The sequence below is a fragment of the Aedes albopictus genome, chromosome 2 (assembly GCF_035046485.1).
Source record: "Aedes albopictus strain Foshan chromosome 2, AalbF5, whole genome shotgun sequence".
Lineage (NCBI taxonomy): Eukaryota > Metazoa > Arthropoda > Insecta > Diptera > Culicidae > Aedes > Aedes albopictus.
The window spans coordinates 208,895,550-208,912,527 of NC_085137.1; the positions used below are offsets into that span (position 1 = coordinate 208,895,550).

At 38.6% G+C, this 16,978-nt stretch overlaps 1 protein-coding gene across 15 annotated transcripts in view; it reads left to right on the top strand.

The window, feature by feature from the left end:
* Positions 1 to 16,978, top strand: part of LOC109621958 (anoctamin-8) — a 121,073-nt gene that overhangs the window by 61,336 nt on the left and 42,759 nt on the right. For 14 of the 15 annotated variants that reach the window (XM_029869104.2, XM_062851066.1, XM_062851067.1 and 11 more), the window contains 4 exons: positions 1,683 to 1,844; positions 1,981 to 2,136; positions 4,485 to 4,553; positions 10,080 to 10,215. In XM_029869104.2, coding sequence (XP_029724964.1) covers positions 1,683 to 1,844; positions 1,981 to 2,136; positions 4,485 to 4,553; positions 10,080 to 10,215 — 523 coding nt within the window. The remainder of the gene's footprint in view (positions 1 to 1,682; positions 1,845 to 1,980; positions 2,137 to 4,484; positions 4,554 to 10,079; positions 10,216 to 16,978) is intronic. The other variant, XM_029869103.2, reaches the window with a different exon arrangement.

Genomic DNA, 16,978 nt, shown 5'->3' on the forward strand with positions numbered 1-16,978 from the left:
TTGACGTTTCGTTTCAGCTCCGTACTAGGATCTGGAAAAAAAGCGACGCTCATTTCTTGAACGATTCCTTGCCTGAATTTTCCACGCATCGAGATAGGCCAAGAAATTTCTTGAGATCTGCGTACTATCCATTATCCGGGAATCCGTATCCGTGCATAATCTGCCATAGCTGGTCTCGATCGATTGTATCATACGCCGATTTAAAATCTATGAACAAGTGATGTGTGGGCACGTTGTATACGCGGCATTTCTGCAACACCTGGCGAACATCTGGTCCGTAGTAGCGCGTTCACCCATGAATTGAGCCTGATATTGCTCCATGAACTCTCTTGCAATCGGTGATAGACGGCGGCATAAAATTTGAGAGAGTATCTTGTAGGCAGCGCTCAGTAGTGTGATCGCGCGGTAGTTCCCGCAATCCAACTTGTCGCCCTTTTTGTAGATGGGACACACGATACCTTCCATCCACTCCTCCGGTAATACTTCCTCCTCCCAAATCTTGGTTATGACCCAGTGTAGTGCTCTCACCAGTGCTTCTCCACTGTACTTTAGAAGCTCGCTTGGTAGTTGATCTGCTCCAGCGGCTTTGTTGTTTCTTCTCAATCTCTTGCTGGTTAGGGGCTGGAAGCCTTTCGTTCTGCGCACGTACTCCTAGATCTGTTACCGCGCCACCTTCGGTGTTCCAAATCGTTGGCTTCGCGGACGATATCGACATCATCGGGATCGACCGTCGGATCGTAAAAGAGGCGTTCATACCTTTTAAGAGAGAGAGACTAATGATTAACAGCACAAAGACCAAGTACATGATTGCTGGTGGCCAACGTCGGTCCGGCCGTGGTATTGGTGGCGAAGTGGGGCTAGATGGTGAAAAGTTTGATGTTTGATGCTGTGGACGATTTTGTTTATCTTGGTACTCTAGTGACGTGCGATAATGATGTTACACGCGACGTTAGAAGACGGATTGCGGCTGCAAATCGGGCCTTTTTCGATCTGCGAAACCAGCTGAAGTCCCGTAGGCTGCAAACGAAGGCACAACTGGACTCTGATTGTTTCGGTCGCTTTATACGGTCATGAAACGTGGACGTCGAAAGAAGTTGATCGCAGAGCCTTTGGAGTCTTCGAGCGTAAAGGGCTGCGATCAATACTCGGCGGTAAACAGCAGGGTGGCATTTGGCGGCGTCACATGAACTACGAATTGCACCAAGTATATAAAGAGATGGATATAGTGAAGCGAATAAAACACGGCAGGCTGCTGTGGGCTGGGCACGTAGCTCGTATGTCGGAGGAACGACAAACTAAAATCATATTCAGTAGAGAACCAGGAATGGGTCCTTGGCTTCGCGGAAAGCCACGCACACGTTGGATTTTGGCAGTTGAGGAGGACCTAAGCATTCTAAACGTACAGACCAGCATCTCCCAATATCTGCGTTGAGTTCAGAAATACTACTTCTCACGAATTTTCTAGATCTCTTACAAAAATATAACTGTTTTACAAATCGTACTAAATTTTGCTGAATTAAGTTGGGATAAGTCCCGCAATATGCAACATAAACAAGCGACTTTTTATAAGACTACTTGTCTCAACCTTATCACGTTCCACAGAACTTCCTTTGTTCCAATATAATCAACCATGTGACCATTTCCGTACAATCTTACTGATTTCATATTTAATTCCATTCCAGACCGCTCAGGATATTGGCCATGTAATCTTCTCTCTGTTCAACGTGGCGTGGGCGTCATTATACCTGGAGGCCTGGAGGCGATATTCCGTCGAATTGGCCTTCCGGTGGGGTACACTTTCGACGCCACCAGAACTACTGGAACCTCCAAGACCGCTGTATAAAGTAAGTCTAGCCACTGTCGTCGTCATCGTCGTCTTCTCCAGCCGGCAACGCTATACCAATTAATAATTCATAACGAACCGCCGTTTGTTTTTCCTTCTATATTTGTCTTTCCACTTTACGCCACTTGTGGAACAAGGGTCCACTGGAGGAAAGCCCCGTAACGGGGCGACTGGAGCCTCGGGAAGCTCCCGCATGGCAGCGACGTGCGTTTCGGTACCTAGTTAGTTTTCCAATTATTGGACTCTGTTTAGTGCTAGTGTTTGTAGTGATGTTCCTAATGTTACGACTTCAGGTATTTATGCACATTCTCTTATAAAGTAAATGTTTAGGATGCACCATATGTGTCACGAACTATACCACTTCACACGACCATTTTTTTCTCATTGTCGCCTACATAGCTTGTTATAGTTTACATTCATTTGTTTAGTATGGAGAAACTGTTCCAAAAGTTATGCTTAAAATATCTAGACTAATTTCCTACATTTTTGTTTTTATTATTTTCTTTCGTTGTAATAAAATGAAGCATTTAGTGAAATGACTGAAATTACGCTTGAAATCTCTACGTAGCTTAGTCAACAAACTTCTGCATGATTTTTTCCAATGGTTCCCATATGTTCTATTTAACTTCAAGCTCCATTTGAAACTTCACTGCTTTAAAAAAAATCATAGAAATTCGCACGAATAATCTAAAAATATGTCTGAGAAGAAAAACATTTCAGATGTACTTAGCAGTTTAGCCGCCAGTAAATCAGTTGCCAGAAATAATCTAAATTGAATACTAATACAGTAGACGTTCGTCAAGTGCAACATGCTTACGTTTCACTCACCGAATGAAATTCGATAACTGCATCAACTGATAGACGTCGCATAACTGTCAGTTGCTGCAGAATGCAACCAATGTGCTTTCGAAAAACATCGCATTGCAACAAAAGTGCATGCAAAAAACATCGCATCGTTGTTGACATTTCATTTTGACGGATAGCGGTGTGATAACTGCATTGCGGTTAAAGCGTTTGCACCGAGCGAACGTCTACTGTACTAATAATAATAATAGAACAGTCTATTTTAGAAAAAAAAATGGCACGTTTCATATAGAGTTCGTCAAATACTGCGAATACTACAATCAACTTTATAGCAGTAAAAGTGGCTCCACAGTACAACCTGTCTAACAAAGAGGTCTTGAAGGCTATTCGGCCTCATAAAAATTCAGCCCAGACCATTTGTTTTATTATCCTAATCGTCCTAATGACCATTCCACAATGGTCCACGAACCAGATTTACGAGGAAAGATGCATACAGCGCCTTCAAATGATTTTTTAGACAAATATGGTCTTCTACAAAGTTGTTGCTAATAATAAGGCCCCTTTTTTCAATGTACATGAAAATTAGGGTGGTCCATATTTTCACAGAAATTGGAAATCAAACTTTTTTATTTGCAAGAATAACTATATACATTCTTCGAAAAAGTTGGAGATCTATCAATTTGTTTGCTGAAGAGAGTTTTTTGTAGCTTCAAAATTGACCGATCTAGAGATATATTTCTGAATTAGCTTAGGGTGACTCAAGAAAAACAGGTTTTCTGGCTTTAACTTTTTCAGTTTCAATTTCTCATCAAAGTCGTCCAAGAAACACTTATAGAGCATTTGAAAACGCGTCGTTTCGTGCGCTGAGACGATCGTTATCTCTTTTGGTTTAAAAGTTATGAGTGTTTTTCTTTAAAAACCATAGTTTATTCAAAAGGCGATATTACGGGTTGGGGCATAGATAAAAAAAATATCTTTTTCCAGCATTCAAAAGAAGAAATATTGTTATAAAACATATCAAAAAATTAGAGAGGTGTTATTTTTGTAACTCAAGTAAAAAATACTTGAAAAGTGCCTATTTTTCCTAGAAAATCATCAATATCTTTTGAACGGAATGACGTAGCAACATTCTCAGCGCACGGAAATGTGTAAGCTCTAAAAGTTGTTCTTTGACGACTTTGATGAGAAAATTGAAACAAAAAAGTTAGAGCGATATAACGATTTGTTCTAGCGTCACCCTATGAAAACTATGGGAAAATGCTCAAAATTTGGACAAAACAGTTTTTTCACTTTATCTGTATGTACAGCGCGTATGCATCTTTCCTCGTAAATCTGGTTCGTGGACCACTGTGATTCGACATACTATCTGTAAACCCTAATGACATTTGGCGTAAAGATATTTGACATAACTACTTTCGGTTAAACGTCCGGACATCCACTAGGAAACTCGAATCGATTTTCGGAATCATTGCAATGAATAGTCGCTTCGTAAATTTTGTCATTGGTTATTCTTCCTGCAATTTAGCCTGCCAGCTATCACAAAGGAAATACCTATAGAAGATATTATAATATATATGTAACTTAAATAAGTAAGAAAATCAATCTTCAATCTTCAATTTTTTTATTTCATATGCTTTAGCTAGACTTTACTTTTACTTTTTTTGTCGATGCATCTATTTTAGTTAGGCTACTTTACAAGAATTAATTAAAAAGACTTCCTCAATATCTTAACTCTCTTAAGCTTCTTATAACACCGACACAAAATCACACCCGCCAACACACTGATCACATGTTCATTCTCTTTGGTTTTCTCCGACACCGATACACCGTTTTGCAGGATTGGCTCGATCAGCACCTACCAAATTCCAACGATGGCCTCTGGGATTGCATGTGCATGGCGTCGAAGGTCTGGTCTGCTTTAATTTTAAGTCTCTTTTACCGCCAACAGCAAAGGATCCGCGTACGAGTCATTGATCTACCCATACTAGCATGACTTTGAATACTAACGATTCAGAAAACAAATCCAAATCCGCCAGTAAAGAAAAAGGGGTGGAAGCAATTAATTATTAACGGTAAACTTCGTTTTGTTTTTTGCACTTTTTGATTTGTTTTTGGAAGATTCCTTGCCGAGAGCTTGTTGTTCAACGCGAAAAGCAAATACCTAGTGAGCGTGTGTGCGTCTAGTTTCGGAAAATTCTTTTTCCGGAACTTGTTGTTTGGGATGAAACATGAAAAGTGATCGTGTGCACGACCTGATTCTTCAAATTCCTTGTTGGAAGGTTTTTGTTCAGAATTTCCTTGTACGGATGATCAAGACGTGATATCACTTTGATCGAGATAAAAGATTTGAAAGTCTACAAAATTTTTTTCAAATAAAATGTTCTTGAAACATCTGAGCAAAATTTTAAAATAGCAAAATATAGCAATAGCAAAAGCAAAATATCAAAACTTGATATTTGAAGATCAAACGAATAGATGGCTGCTATTAATTAGATCATACAAGTGCTAAACATGATATGATGATGATACTTCAGGAGTGAATTTTGGTTAGTGTTTTCACCACCAGAGATGTATGTGCTATCACAATTGATGTATGTGTTGGAAACATCAACAGGAAATACGTCTATTGTTCAGTTTATTTACCGCATGATGAACCATCCCCTACGGATACTCATACTCGGAATCATCCCCTACGGAAGTCATCGCATACTGCACTTCAAAAGGCCTTCCGCTAATTGTTGGCAGTGATGCTAATGCTCACCATATCATCTGGGGCAGCTCAGACATTAACTTGAGAGGCTCCAGTTTGATGGAGTACTTAAGTAGTACAGATCTTGCATTACTTAACATAGGCAACCGCCCAACCTTCATGGTATCTGCTAGAGAGGAAGTGTTAGATATAACGCTTTGCTCTAGCAGAATTAGTCACGAGCTGACCAATTGGCATGTGTCAGATGAAGAATCTTTATCTGACCATCGCTATATCTTTTTTGAACATTCAAATGTTACTTCGCAAACATTGCGTTTCAGGAATCCTCGGTCAACAAACTGGGATCTTTATACTGATTTGGTTGCAGCCAAATTTCATGGATATTCACCATCCATTGACACTCCAAGTGATTTAGATGATGCCGTTGATACTACAACGACCTTCATCATGGAAGCTTTTGAAGAAGCATGCCCTCTACGGTCTGTGAAGATCACAAGAGGAACCCCTTGGTGGAACTCTGATCTGGCGAAACTCAGGAAACAATGTAGAAAGAGTTGGAACAGACGACGTTCGGCTGGTTCGGAGGCTTTCAGGTCGGCTCGCATGGCCTACAGGAAAGCTCTCCGGTCTGCTGAACGATCCGGCTGGAAAAACCTTTGTACAAATGTTTCCAGCTTGAGTGAAGTCAGTCGGTTAAACAAAATCCTTGCGAAATCTAAGGATTTCCGGGTGAACGAACTTCGTTTGCCAAATGGCGATCTGACTTCCTCTGATGAGGAAGTTCTGGAATGCTTATTCAGCACACACTTCCCTGGATGTGTGGATATTACATCTTCGGATGATCCTGATGTCTTTTCTTGTAGTTATGATTCTTTAGCTTCGGCTCGGAGTATTGTAACTATAGAATCGATTGAGTGGGCACTTAATAGCTTTGCTCCTTTCAAATCTTCTGGGAGAGATGGGATTTATCCTATTTTGCTTCAGAAGGGGTTTGATTATTTCGAACATGTTTTGAAAAAATACTTGTTTGCAGTTTTGCTACAGGGTATATTCCCAAATCTTGGCGGGATATTACTGTAAAGTTTATTCCGAAAGTGGGTCGTGCGTCGTATGAAGAAGCAAAGAGTTTCAGACCTATCAGTTTGACCGCTTTTCTTTTGAAATGCTTAGAACGCATTGCGGATCATCACATCCGTGATGTTCATCTGGCCAACGTGCCTCTTCATGTGAACCAACATGCCTACCAATCTGGTAAGTCCACTGTGACTCTGTTACACAAGGTTGTTTACGAAATCGAGAAAGCATTAGCTCAATAGCAATCTTGTTTGGGTGTTTTCATAGATGTCAATGTGCCTTTCGATGCCATATTGGAAGCCGCTCGGGGTCATGATATATCTCCAATGATTTCCAATTGGATTCACCAAATGCTCAAAAACCGACATCTCTTCTCGACATTGTGTCAAGCGGCGATTAGGAAATTGAGTGTTTGTGGATGCCCCCAAGGGGGAGTCTTGTCACCAATTTTGTGGAATCTCGTAGCAGATACGCTATTGAGGCAACTCAATAATAACGGTTTTCCTACTTATGGTTTTGCCGACGACTACCCAACATTGTTAGTTGGTATTTGCATCAGCACCCTTTTCAACCTGATGCAAAGCGCCCTTCAGGTAGTTGAGGGTTGGTGTCGCCAATATGGCCTTTCGGTTAATCCGAATAAAACATCTATTGTTCTTTTTACGGAAAGACGAAACCGTAATGGCGTTCGACCTTTGCGTCTCTTTGATTCTAAAATCGATGTGACTGAACAGGTAAAGTACGTTGGAGTTCCAAGCTTTCCTGGACACCTCACATTGTTTTCAGAATCAAGAAAGCTTGTATGGCCTTCGGGCAATGCCGGCAAACCTTTGGTACAACTTGGGGTCTAAAACCCAAGCATATCAAATGGATTTACACAACTGTTGTTCGTCCAATATTGGCTTATGGATATCTTGTGTGGTGGCAAAAGGGCGAAGTGAGAGCGGTCCAATCAAAATTAGGCCATCTCCAAAGGATGTGCTTAATGGCGATGTCTGGAGCGTTCTATTCAACTCCCACGGCAGCGCTCGAAGTTCTCTTTGAAGTTGCCCCACTACACATTCATCTCAAACAAGAAGCCTTTTCTTGCACTTACCGGCTACGGGTATTCGGTTTACTAGTGGAAACTCCTGTGAACCGCACATTAACACACACCTCGTTGTTTCCACTTTTGGTGAATTGCGACAAAATTGTCCTTGCTCCAAGTGATCCTACAATTGCTTGTAATTTCTCATATAGGACATTTTCCACGAAATTCTTTTCCCGGGAAGATGAGACATCTGGATATCTGGAGAGAAGTATTTCAGACGGCATCGTATGTTACACTGATGGCTCCCTTCTCGAAGGTCGATCAGGTGCTGGTGTTTATTCTCGTGCGCTAAGGCTGTATCAGTCTTATTCACTTGGTAGACACTGCACTGTTTTTCAGGCCGAAATCTTTGCTCTTATGTGCGGAGTGCAATCAGCACTTCGGCAGCACGTAATGGGCAAAGTAATATACTTCTGTTCAGATCAGTCCTGCAAAGTATCAGTCTCAATGCCTGTTTTTCAGCCGAAAATGAATGACTGCGGCAGTCGTTTTCAGTTCCTCGATGTGAGAACTGACAGAGTCCGAGAGCTCCATTCGTGAGCGACCCAACAAGATCAATTCCCAATCATCCACACACTACTCATGCTGAAAGGCCATTCGTCTCAAGCGGTGGCTTGTGAGAGTGAGTGCCCTATACGTTAGCACGGGTGAAAACACTCAACTACAGAAAATTGAATGGAAATTTAGCCCTGTCAGCTCTCGCTTTCAGCACGCTGCGTGCGAGTGTGAGTACCTATTTCATTTCGCTCCCGTGTTGCTGATCGGAAAGCAACATTGACAGGAAAACAAAAACGGAGAAAATGAAAAAAGCAAAATATCGCTATCATAAAGGCCTGTCGAAAAATTGCAACACTGAGTTCAGATAGCCAGGCTGCTATTAAGGCACTTGCATCAGCCAACTCCAGGTCGAAGATAGTTAATCTCTTGTCGAACTCAAATCGAAGAGCTGAATTCAACAAACGCTGTTTACCTTGTATGGGTACCCGGCCATTTTTCTATCGCTGGAAATGAATTGGCTGATGAGTTAGCTCGCACTGGAGCATCATGAGTCAGCTATTGCGATATCGAAGTATTGGTGCAAGCTTCAGATTCACGCCTAGGCTGCCACTCAACACAGACAATTCTGGAATTGTTTAGAGTCATGTCATCATACCAAATTATATTGCACTGAGCCATCTCCAAGGGTGGTGAAGTATCTTACAAATATGTTAAAGCAGAATTGCAGCATTCTGGTCAAAGCATTGACTGGTCACTGCCGACTCAGCTATCATATGGCGAATATTCAGCAAGCTGATTCATTTGTATGTGATAGCTGTGAATCCGATTATGGAACTTCGTATCATTTGATATGTAACTGTTCAGATCAAAAATAGTTGAAATTTCAAAATTGATTTGATGCACCTCTTAATTTCAATGGATTTGGCTGAAATTTTGACATGTTACCTCTTTTTGGATGCTTTGGGGGACTTGAGGATCAGATTTCTGAAAAAGTGGACAGGCCTATGCATTTTTATTGATTTGCTTATGGATCTTTTGTTGCATACCTACTGTTGGTACCACCCCTATTTCTGCATTGGCAAATTCGAAATTATTTAAGGAAAATCTGAGGCATTTAATTGATTGTTTTCTAGAATATAAGAACGCATTTTAGTCGCGTAGTACATAATTACGATTATCCTTCGGTTGCGCTTCCATCACCGATAATAACCACCATCAATATCCTTGAATAATTGGCGGGTATATTCATTCATATTCATCTTCCAACTTTTGTCAATCAATGTCTTTGTCCAATAGTGTTGGAGGATCCCCAAAATGAAACAGGTGGGTTGTTCTATTTTTTGTTCACTAAGCGTACCGCTAACACATTGTACTGAATTCATGTGATGTGCTCGGGAACGGATAATGACCACTGGTTACGCTAGTAGATCAGAGAGCTTCAACTAATTTTCGAGCTCAGTATTCCTTTCCTGCTATTAATAGAATCGTTTACGACGTCAACTATTCAAAATAGCACGTTTGAATCACGACTCAGAGAGATTGGCGTACAAGTTCGTAGTATTTATATAGCAAAGCATTCTCTTCGAGATCAAAAGTTCATTGAAAGTTCAAATATGTTGACGAGTTCCGAAGCTTTCAACAGTTGTCTACAGTTGTCTACGACTGACTAAATACAAAAGCAATCTCAATGATGGAAAAGCACATGTTGAATCAGTCCACCCCGCCGGGTATAATAATAGAGCAACTCACCTGGGTCAGCCCATCATGCAGACCTTCATAAATTCTCAGTCGAGAGCAACACATTTCATTTGGTAGATTCCGCTATATAGAAACAATCATAAAGCCCCATCCAATCGTACCATCATCGTACCATCTCCCCACCCGGCAGAGCAACGAGTGGCCATCGTCATCAAAATATAAAATTCAATCGATATTGTTGAAGCGCCGCGAATCGCAATCACAGAGCCGACCGTGTTAGTTCAATTCTGTTCCTCTCTCTCTTTCTGCATTTTGTGTCGTTTCCGCTGCTATCCGGTTTCCGGTGGATGCACCCTCGGCAGGACTGGTGGGACGAGAAACTCCCGGAGCAAGGTATTTTCAGTTGTTTGAGTGTGATACCGAAGGTCCTGCTGGCCGGCGCCATCACGCTGATGGACGAAGCGTACTACAAGTTGGCAGTCTGGCTGAACGACAGAGGTAGGTTATGAAGCACTTACATTAGAGTAAATCGCCAATTTTAGCCAAGTCAACAATTTTCAATAAATTACACTGCACGACACACTGGTCCGCGCTATGAAATGAAAGCCAAAATTATCCGTTGTTTTGACTCTCCACAGAGATAGAAAGATTTTTCAAACATTCTTTGAAAACAATTGGAGCACGGCTCCACGGTTTAATACCAAAGTTTGTATGGGAAACAATGTTCAATTCAGAGGAACATTGTTCGTTTGTTTTGAAAACAACCTCAACTACTAATTTCGAGATCCCTGATTTTGAAGGCATTGCTCAAATTGCTACAAGTTATGTACTTTTTGAGTAATTGTTGGATTAAATTTCTTCAAACCGCGAATAACGCCTAAAGATTGGCAATTTCTTAAGGAATAGGGCACGATCAGTGAAGTACTGTAGTTCGGGGTAAAATTGATCACTTTAAAACAACTTTTGCGGATAACATCAGTGGTAATTCAAATATTGGCAAAAGAATTTCTGTAAAATCAGTACTCAGTGGATCTCCATGGAACCATGTGACAGAAGTTTGTTTAACAAATTTAAACTTTAAGTTAAATAACTCCAAAAATCCAAAAATTGGAAATGACACAGTGAGCAAAATTGACCAGTATACAATTATGCATCGGTTGGAAAGAAAAATTTTCTTGTTCGCTTAATTTTGCTCTTCTAAAACTGAATAACGCGTTTAAAATCTTACAACTAATGAATTTAACACTTTAAATGCAAAATAAATTTTGGAATTTCCCCATAAATGCCTAAAGATAGGCAATTTAATTTGAAATAAATGATTTCTATCACAATAAATGACTATTTCATCATAAAATGAACTTTTTCTAACTATTTCATGCTCTGATTAGCTACAGAACTTCCCAACCAAGGCTCCACAAAAATGTTAAAACAGAAATTTTACGGGAGTCCTATTAGCAATCGATTGTTTAGTAGCAATGATTTCACCTAAATGAGAAATACATTGCAAATATCTAAAAAATATAAGCCGTAATTAACTTGTTTCTAAAAAAATAAAAGTCTACACTGATCTCTATTCTAGGAATCATTACAGAAGTGTTTTTCCAGACATTCTTCAGAGATTTCTATAAAAACACGTTCACAAGTTCCTCTCAGAATTCTTTCACTAAATCTTCCAATAATTTTTGTAAGCAATTTTTCTAGGATTTTTCCTAAATATTTATTATTCCCAACTAACAATAACTCATTTAACAGGCACCATTATGACGAATTAATTCAGCATAATGTTGAATAACATTTGAATTTTTTTCACGTACAACCTATGTTCGGGTTTTGTTCACTCAAATTTGGAGAAGTTATAAAGCATCATGTTGTGCACCAACTTAATTTTTTGTTGTTCAAAACTTTTTACAAATGTACAAGAAAGTTGTTATTAAACTTTGGCAAAAATGACTGAAAATAAATAAAATGCAAAAATGTTGAACTCTCACGAGAGCAATTATTTGCTCTCGTGTTGAGAACACCTATTATGAAATGAGAATTACATATAAAATTACCTAAATCCGGATTAGAACTCGAGACCTGTCGATTGCCATCCTAGAGATGGTGAGATGCTGCACCCAAAGCAAAATATAATTTTCCCATGGCTCAATAATGATCACTCCTGAACTTGTGTTCAGCAGTGGTGAATGAGCACAGTACGTGGTAATCAACTGAACAACGCCTTTCAGGGTCGTGCAATTTCGAAAGGAAACATGACGTACGACGACTGTAGCAAATCGTTTCCCATGCGAACGGACTGCTGTGATGCTTCATCTCTCACCCAGCAACACACTCGTTCGTTGCTGCTACAGAAACAAGTGTGTATGAAACATGGGATGATACACTTGGATTTTCGTTTCATTTATGAGTCATTGAAATACTTCAACATGCTAAAAACACTATTTAAACCACATTTTTAAATAGTGGTGCACGCCAATAGAATGATAATTATGTTTTATGGAAGAGGATAACAAATTCGACCACTTAAATCCAATTAACCGGCGCCCGTAACCATTGAGAGACTAGCGCGCACCAGTGAGACACTAATGCTCTGACGGGTGAAGCACAAGCAATGCGACCGGGTGGGAGACTACCGAGTGCTACGATGAGTGGAAAAGTTTTTTTTAACGACCGAGTCATTACAAAAATGTATGAAACACTTGAAGTGACTCATTCAAATGTTGCATGAAAGTGTATCATTGAAACGAAATTGTACGCCCCTGCGCCTTATACTTCAACAGCTGTTCAGCATAAAACACGTGTTTTCCATTCTGATTTCGCTGTCACTATTTTTATCGCACGGTGAGAAAACTTGTATCGAATGCGGCAAAAAAATGTTATTGAAGATATTGTTTCCAGATGAACTAATTGCGATATGAATATGTTTTTATTTTTAAATATCGATCTTCAAAAATGTATGACAATATGCGGTGCGGTATGGTCTTGGACATGCTGCATTCACAGCATCTGTTCAGGTAATCTACTCATGCTCAGTCGAAGATCCGTTAAGCATTTTTTTATTTATGCTTTTGTCATGGAATCTTGATATTATGTTTAATAAATAGTGCATAAGGATGTTTAGTAGAGTGGGTCAACGTTGTATGGAGAAACTTTAAATTTGATCGTATCAACCCGGAACAAAGCTTTTTCGATACAGTTTAGCGTCCAAAGTAACTGTGCAAAATTTGGGAGCGATTGGTTGCGTCTCCGTATTCCGCATTGCGATTGAAATTTGTATGGAAGTTAGTATGGGAAAACGTACTTTTTCGCATTTTACTCATAAGTTGAATTATTTTACCCAATACCTTGTAACTTATGACGTTAAAGTATAGCCTCGGATATGCCGAAAAACTTTACCGAAGACCGCAAAGTGATTCGACGCTTGTGAAAAAAGTTATTCGCCTGGTAACTTAGGCCAAAAATTGAGATTTTATTATTGATGTTATTCCTTTACATGTTAAATGTTAAGCACCACCGGGCAAGCTGTACGTTATAACTTTTTTCACAAGTGTCGGATCACTTTGCGGTCTTCGGCAAAGTTTTTCGGCATATCCTAGGCCATACTTTACCGTCATTGGTTAGATTGTTTTAGACGAAAAATTTCAATTTATGAGAAAAATGCAAAAAAGCACGTTTTCCCATACTAAATTCCATACAAATTTCAATCGCAATGCGGAATACGGGGAAGCAACGAATCGCTCCCAAATTTTGCACAGTTACTTTGGACGCTAAAATGAATCGAAAAAGCTTTGTTCCGAAAAATCGACTTTGTTGACCCAGTCTATTGTTTAGGGATACTTGAAATGTGTCGATTTCTGAATGCTGTTTGGTTATCTAGGTGACTATGGGAACAATATTCAGTAAACACGACAGCACTACAATGTCAAATGCATCGATCCAAGCGTCTCGTACGATAGAACCGCTGCGGAAGATAATAAAAATATAATGATCAATAGTATCTTGGTACAGACTAATAATAATAAATAAATACCTCATTTTTACGTTGATTACGTCGCTTGGCACTCAATGTTAAACTACATAATTCTATTCTGTTTTGTTTTATGTGATTCGTTTAGAATTTTGGTTCATTAATAACTTGGTTGTCTAAACAGTTTTAGCCATGATTTATCCCATAATCCGAACAAAGTTCCGAGTCAAACTATGACGGGCTGAAGGCGTTCATTTTACAAGTTAAAAACACATTATTCAGGAGCATATGCTTATCGATACATCAGCTTAATAAGATGCAGATAAATGTTTTGTTAAACTCTTTTGTTAAGGAATCAATGCTTGTCGAATAAATTTCTTGTTAAACTTTTGAAAAGTGTTTTAATTTATCATTATTGATACCGATGAGAAAAGTCGAACATTGACTATTTTCTCAATTGAAAAATCATTTAAACAGTAATGTGTAGAGCATAATTTTAGTTCAGCTATCATTACCATTATTAAGCAACAATTCAGCAAGCTTGCTTGTTTGTGACTTGCAATTGTTAGTTGGGATATCCTTATAGAAATTCCATAAAGGTTTTCTAAGGGAATGCTCCTGAAATTTATTTAGTAAACTCCCTCCAGAATTTCTTTAGCAAATTCTCTGGGATTCTTTTACAACAATACTCCAGGGATGCTCTTAAGCTCCAGGGATTTCTACAGGAACTACCCAACTAACAATTGCAAGTCACAAACAAGCAAGCTTGCTGAATTGTTGCCTAATAATGGTAATGATAGCTGAACTAAAATTATGCTCTACACATTACTGTTTAAATGATTTTTCAATTGAGAAAATAGTCAATGTTCGACTTTTCTCATCGGTATCAATAATGATAAATTAAAACACTTTTCAAAAGTTTAACAAGAAATTTATTCGACAAGCATTGATTCCTTAACAAAAGAGTTTAACAAAACATTTATCTGCATCTTATTAAGCTGATGTATCGATAAGCATATGCTCCTGAATAATGTGTTTTTAACTTGTAAAATGAACGCCTTCAGCCCGTCATAGTTTGACTCGGAACTTTGTTCGGATTATGGGATAAATCATGGCTAAAACTGTTTAGACAACCAAGTTATTAATGAACCAAAATTCTAAACGAATCACATAAAACAAAACAGAATAGAATTATGTAGTTTAACATTGAGTGCCAAGCGACGTAATCAACGTAAAAATGAGGCATTTATTTATTATTATTAGTCTGTACCAAGATATTATTGATCATTATATTTTTATTATCTTCCGCAGCGGTTCTATTGTACGAGACGCTTGGATCGATTCATTTGACATTGTAGTGCTGTCGTGTTTACTGAATATTGTTCCCACAGTCACCTAGATAACCAAACAGCATTCAGAAATCGACACATTTCAAGTATCCCTAAACATCCTTATGCACTATTTATTAAACATAATATCAAGATTCCATGACAAAAGCATAAATAAAAAAATGCTTAACGGATCTTCGACTGAGCATGAGTAGATTACCTGAACAGATGCTGTGAATGCAGCATGTCCAAGACCATACCGCACCACATATTGTCATACATTTTTGAAGATCGATATTTAAAAATAAAAATAAAAACATATTCATATCGCAATTAGTTCATCTGGAAACAATATCTTCAATAACATTTTTTGGCCGCATTCGATACAAGTTTTCTCACCGTGCGATAAAAATAGTGACAGCGAAATCAGAATGGAAAACACGTGTTTTATGCTGAACAGCTGTTGAAGTATAAGGCGTTGTTCAGTTGATTACCACGTACTGTGCTAATTCACCACTGCTGAACACAAGTTCAGGAGTGATCATTATTGAGCCATGGGAAAATTATATTTTGCTTTGGGTGCAGCATCTCACCATCTCTAGGATGGCAATCGACAGGTCTCGAGTTCTAATCCGGATTTAGGTAATTTTATATGTAATTCTCATTTCATAATAGGTGTTCTCAACACGAGAGCAAATAATTACTCTCGTGAGAGTTCAACATTTTTGCATTTTATTTATTTTCAGTCATTTTTGCCAAAGTTTAATAACAACTTTCTTGTACATTTGTAAAAAGTTTTGAACAACAAAAAATTAAGTTGGTGCACAACATGATGCATTATAACTTCTCCAAATTTGTGTGAACAAAACCCGAACATAGGTTGTACGTGAAAAAAAATTCAAATGTTATTCAACATTATGCTGAATTAATTCGTCATTATGGTGCCTGTTAAATGAGTTATTGTTAGTTGGGTAGATAGACAATTTATTCAAACATTCCTCCAGAGTTTCTTTCAGAAATTCCTCCACGGAGACCATCTAAAATTTCCTCAAGAATTCGTTCACAAATATCACTAAAGACTCCGTCAGTAGTTTAATAAGGATTTCTTCATAAATGTCAGCAAGGCAACACCATCAGTCGAAAATTTCTGTTCTAAAGTGTCGAAATGTCGAGTAAAATAACAACTCGTTCTGATTCATTAGGACTGCGTAGCCATTTAATCCGAGTTGCGCAAAAAACAGTCGATTCTCCCATAAAGTTTAGTGTTTGAGTGCCCTTTGTAATCTCACGCTCCCAAATTCATTCTATTCGAAAACAAGCGATTACGGCACCGATTGGTTCCGCTCTTTTTGTTTTCATCCGTGCTTACTCCCAAGAAAAAATACAAAAAACAGAAATAAAACAAACAGTACTTCATTCCCTTGTTTTGAGTAGGATAAAAATGGGACCACATGCTTAATAAGGGAACCAATACCCTATAGTTTTTTTTTTTCAAAATTTTCAGAATTTCCAAAAAATGGCTATTTCATCGAAAACTCGTCCAATAATTTCCTGTACAAAATTCTCTAAAACAATTTCTGGAGTAATCGAAAGAGGAGTTTCTGGAGGAATCCCTGGGAAATACCTGGAGGAACTTGTATTTCTTTGTAGGAATTCCTAGAAGAATTTTATGAGAAACTCTTGGAGAAATTTAAGAAAAAAATCATGGAAAAGTTTCAGACAAAATCTCTGAAGGGATTTCTAAAGCACATCCTTGAGGTATTTCTGAATTAAATCGATTGTACGATATTTCCCCGAAAACCAGTCCCCCGAATGAAGTTTTCCCGAAAGTTATTTCCCCGAAAAACGTTTCCCCGAACGAACCGTTTCCCCGAATGTACTGTTTCTCCGAATGTACCGTTTCCCCGAAATATTTATAATACTATTTTTAGTACTTTTAGTTTCTAATTTGATTGATTGGTTTATC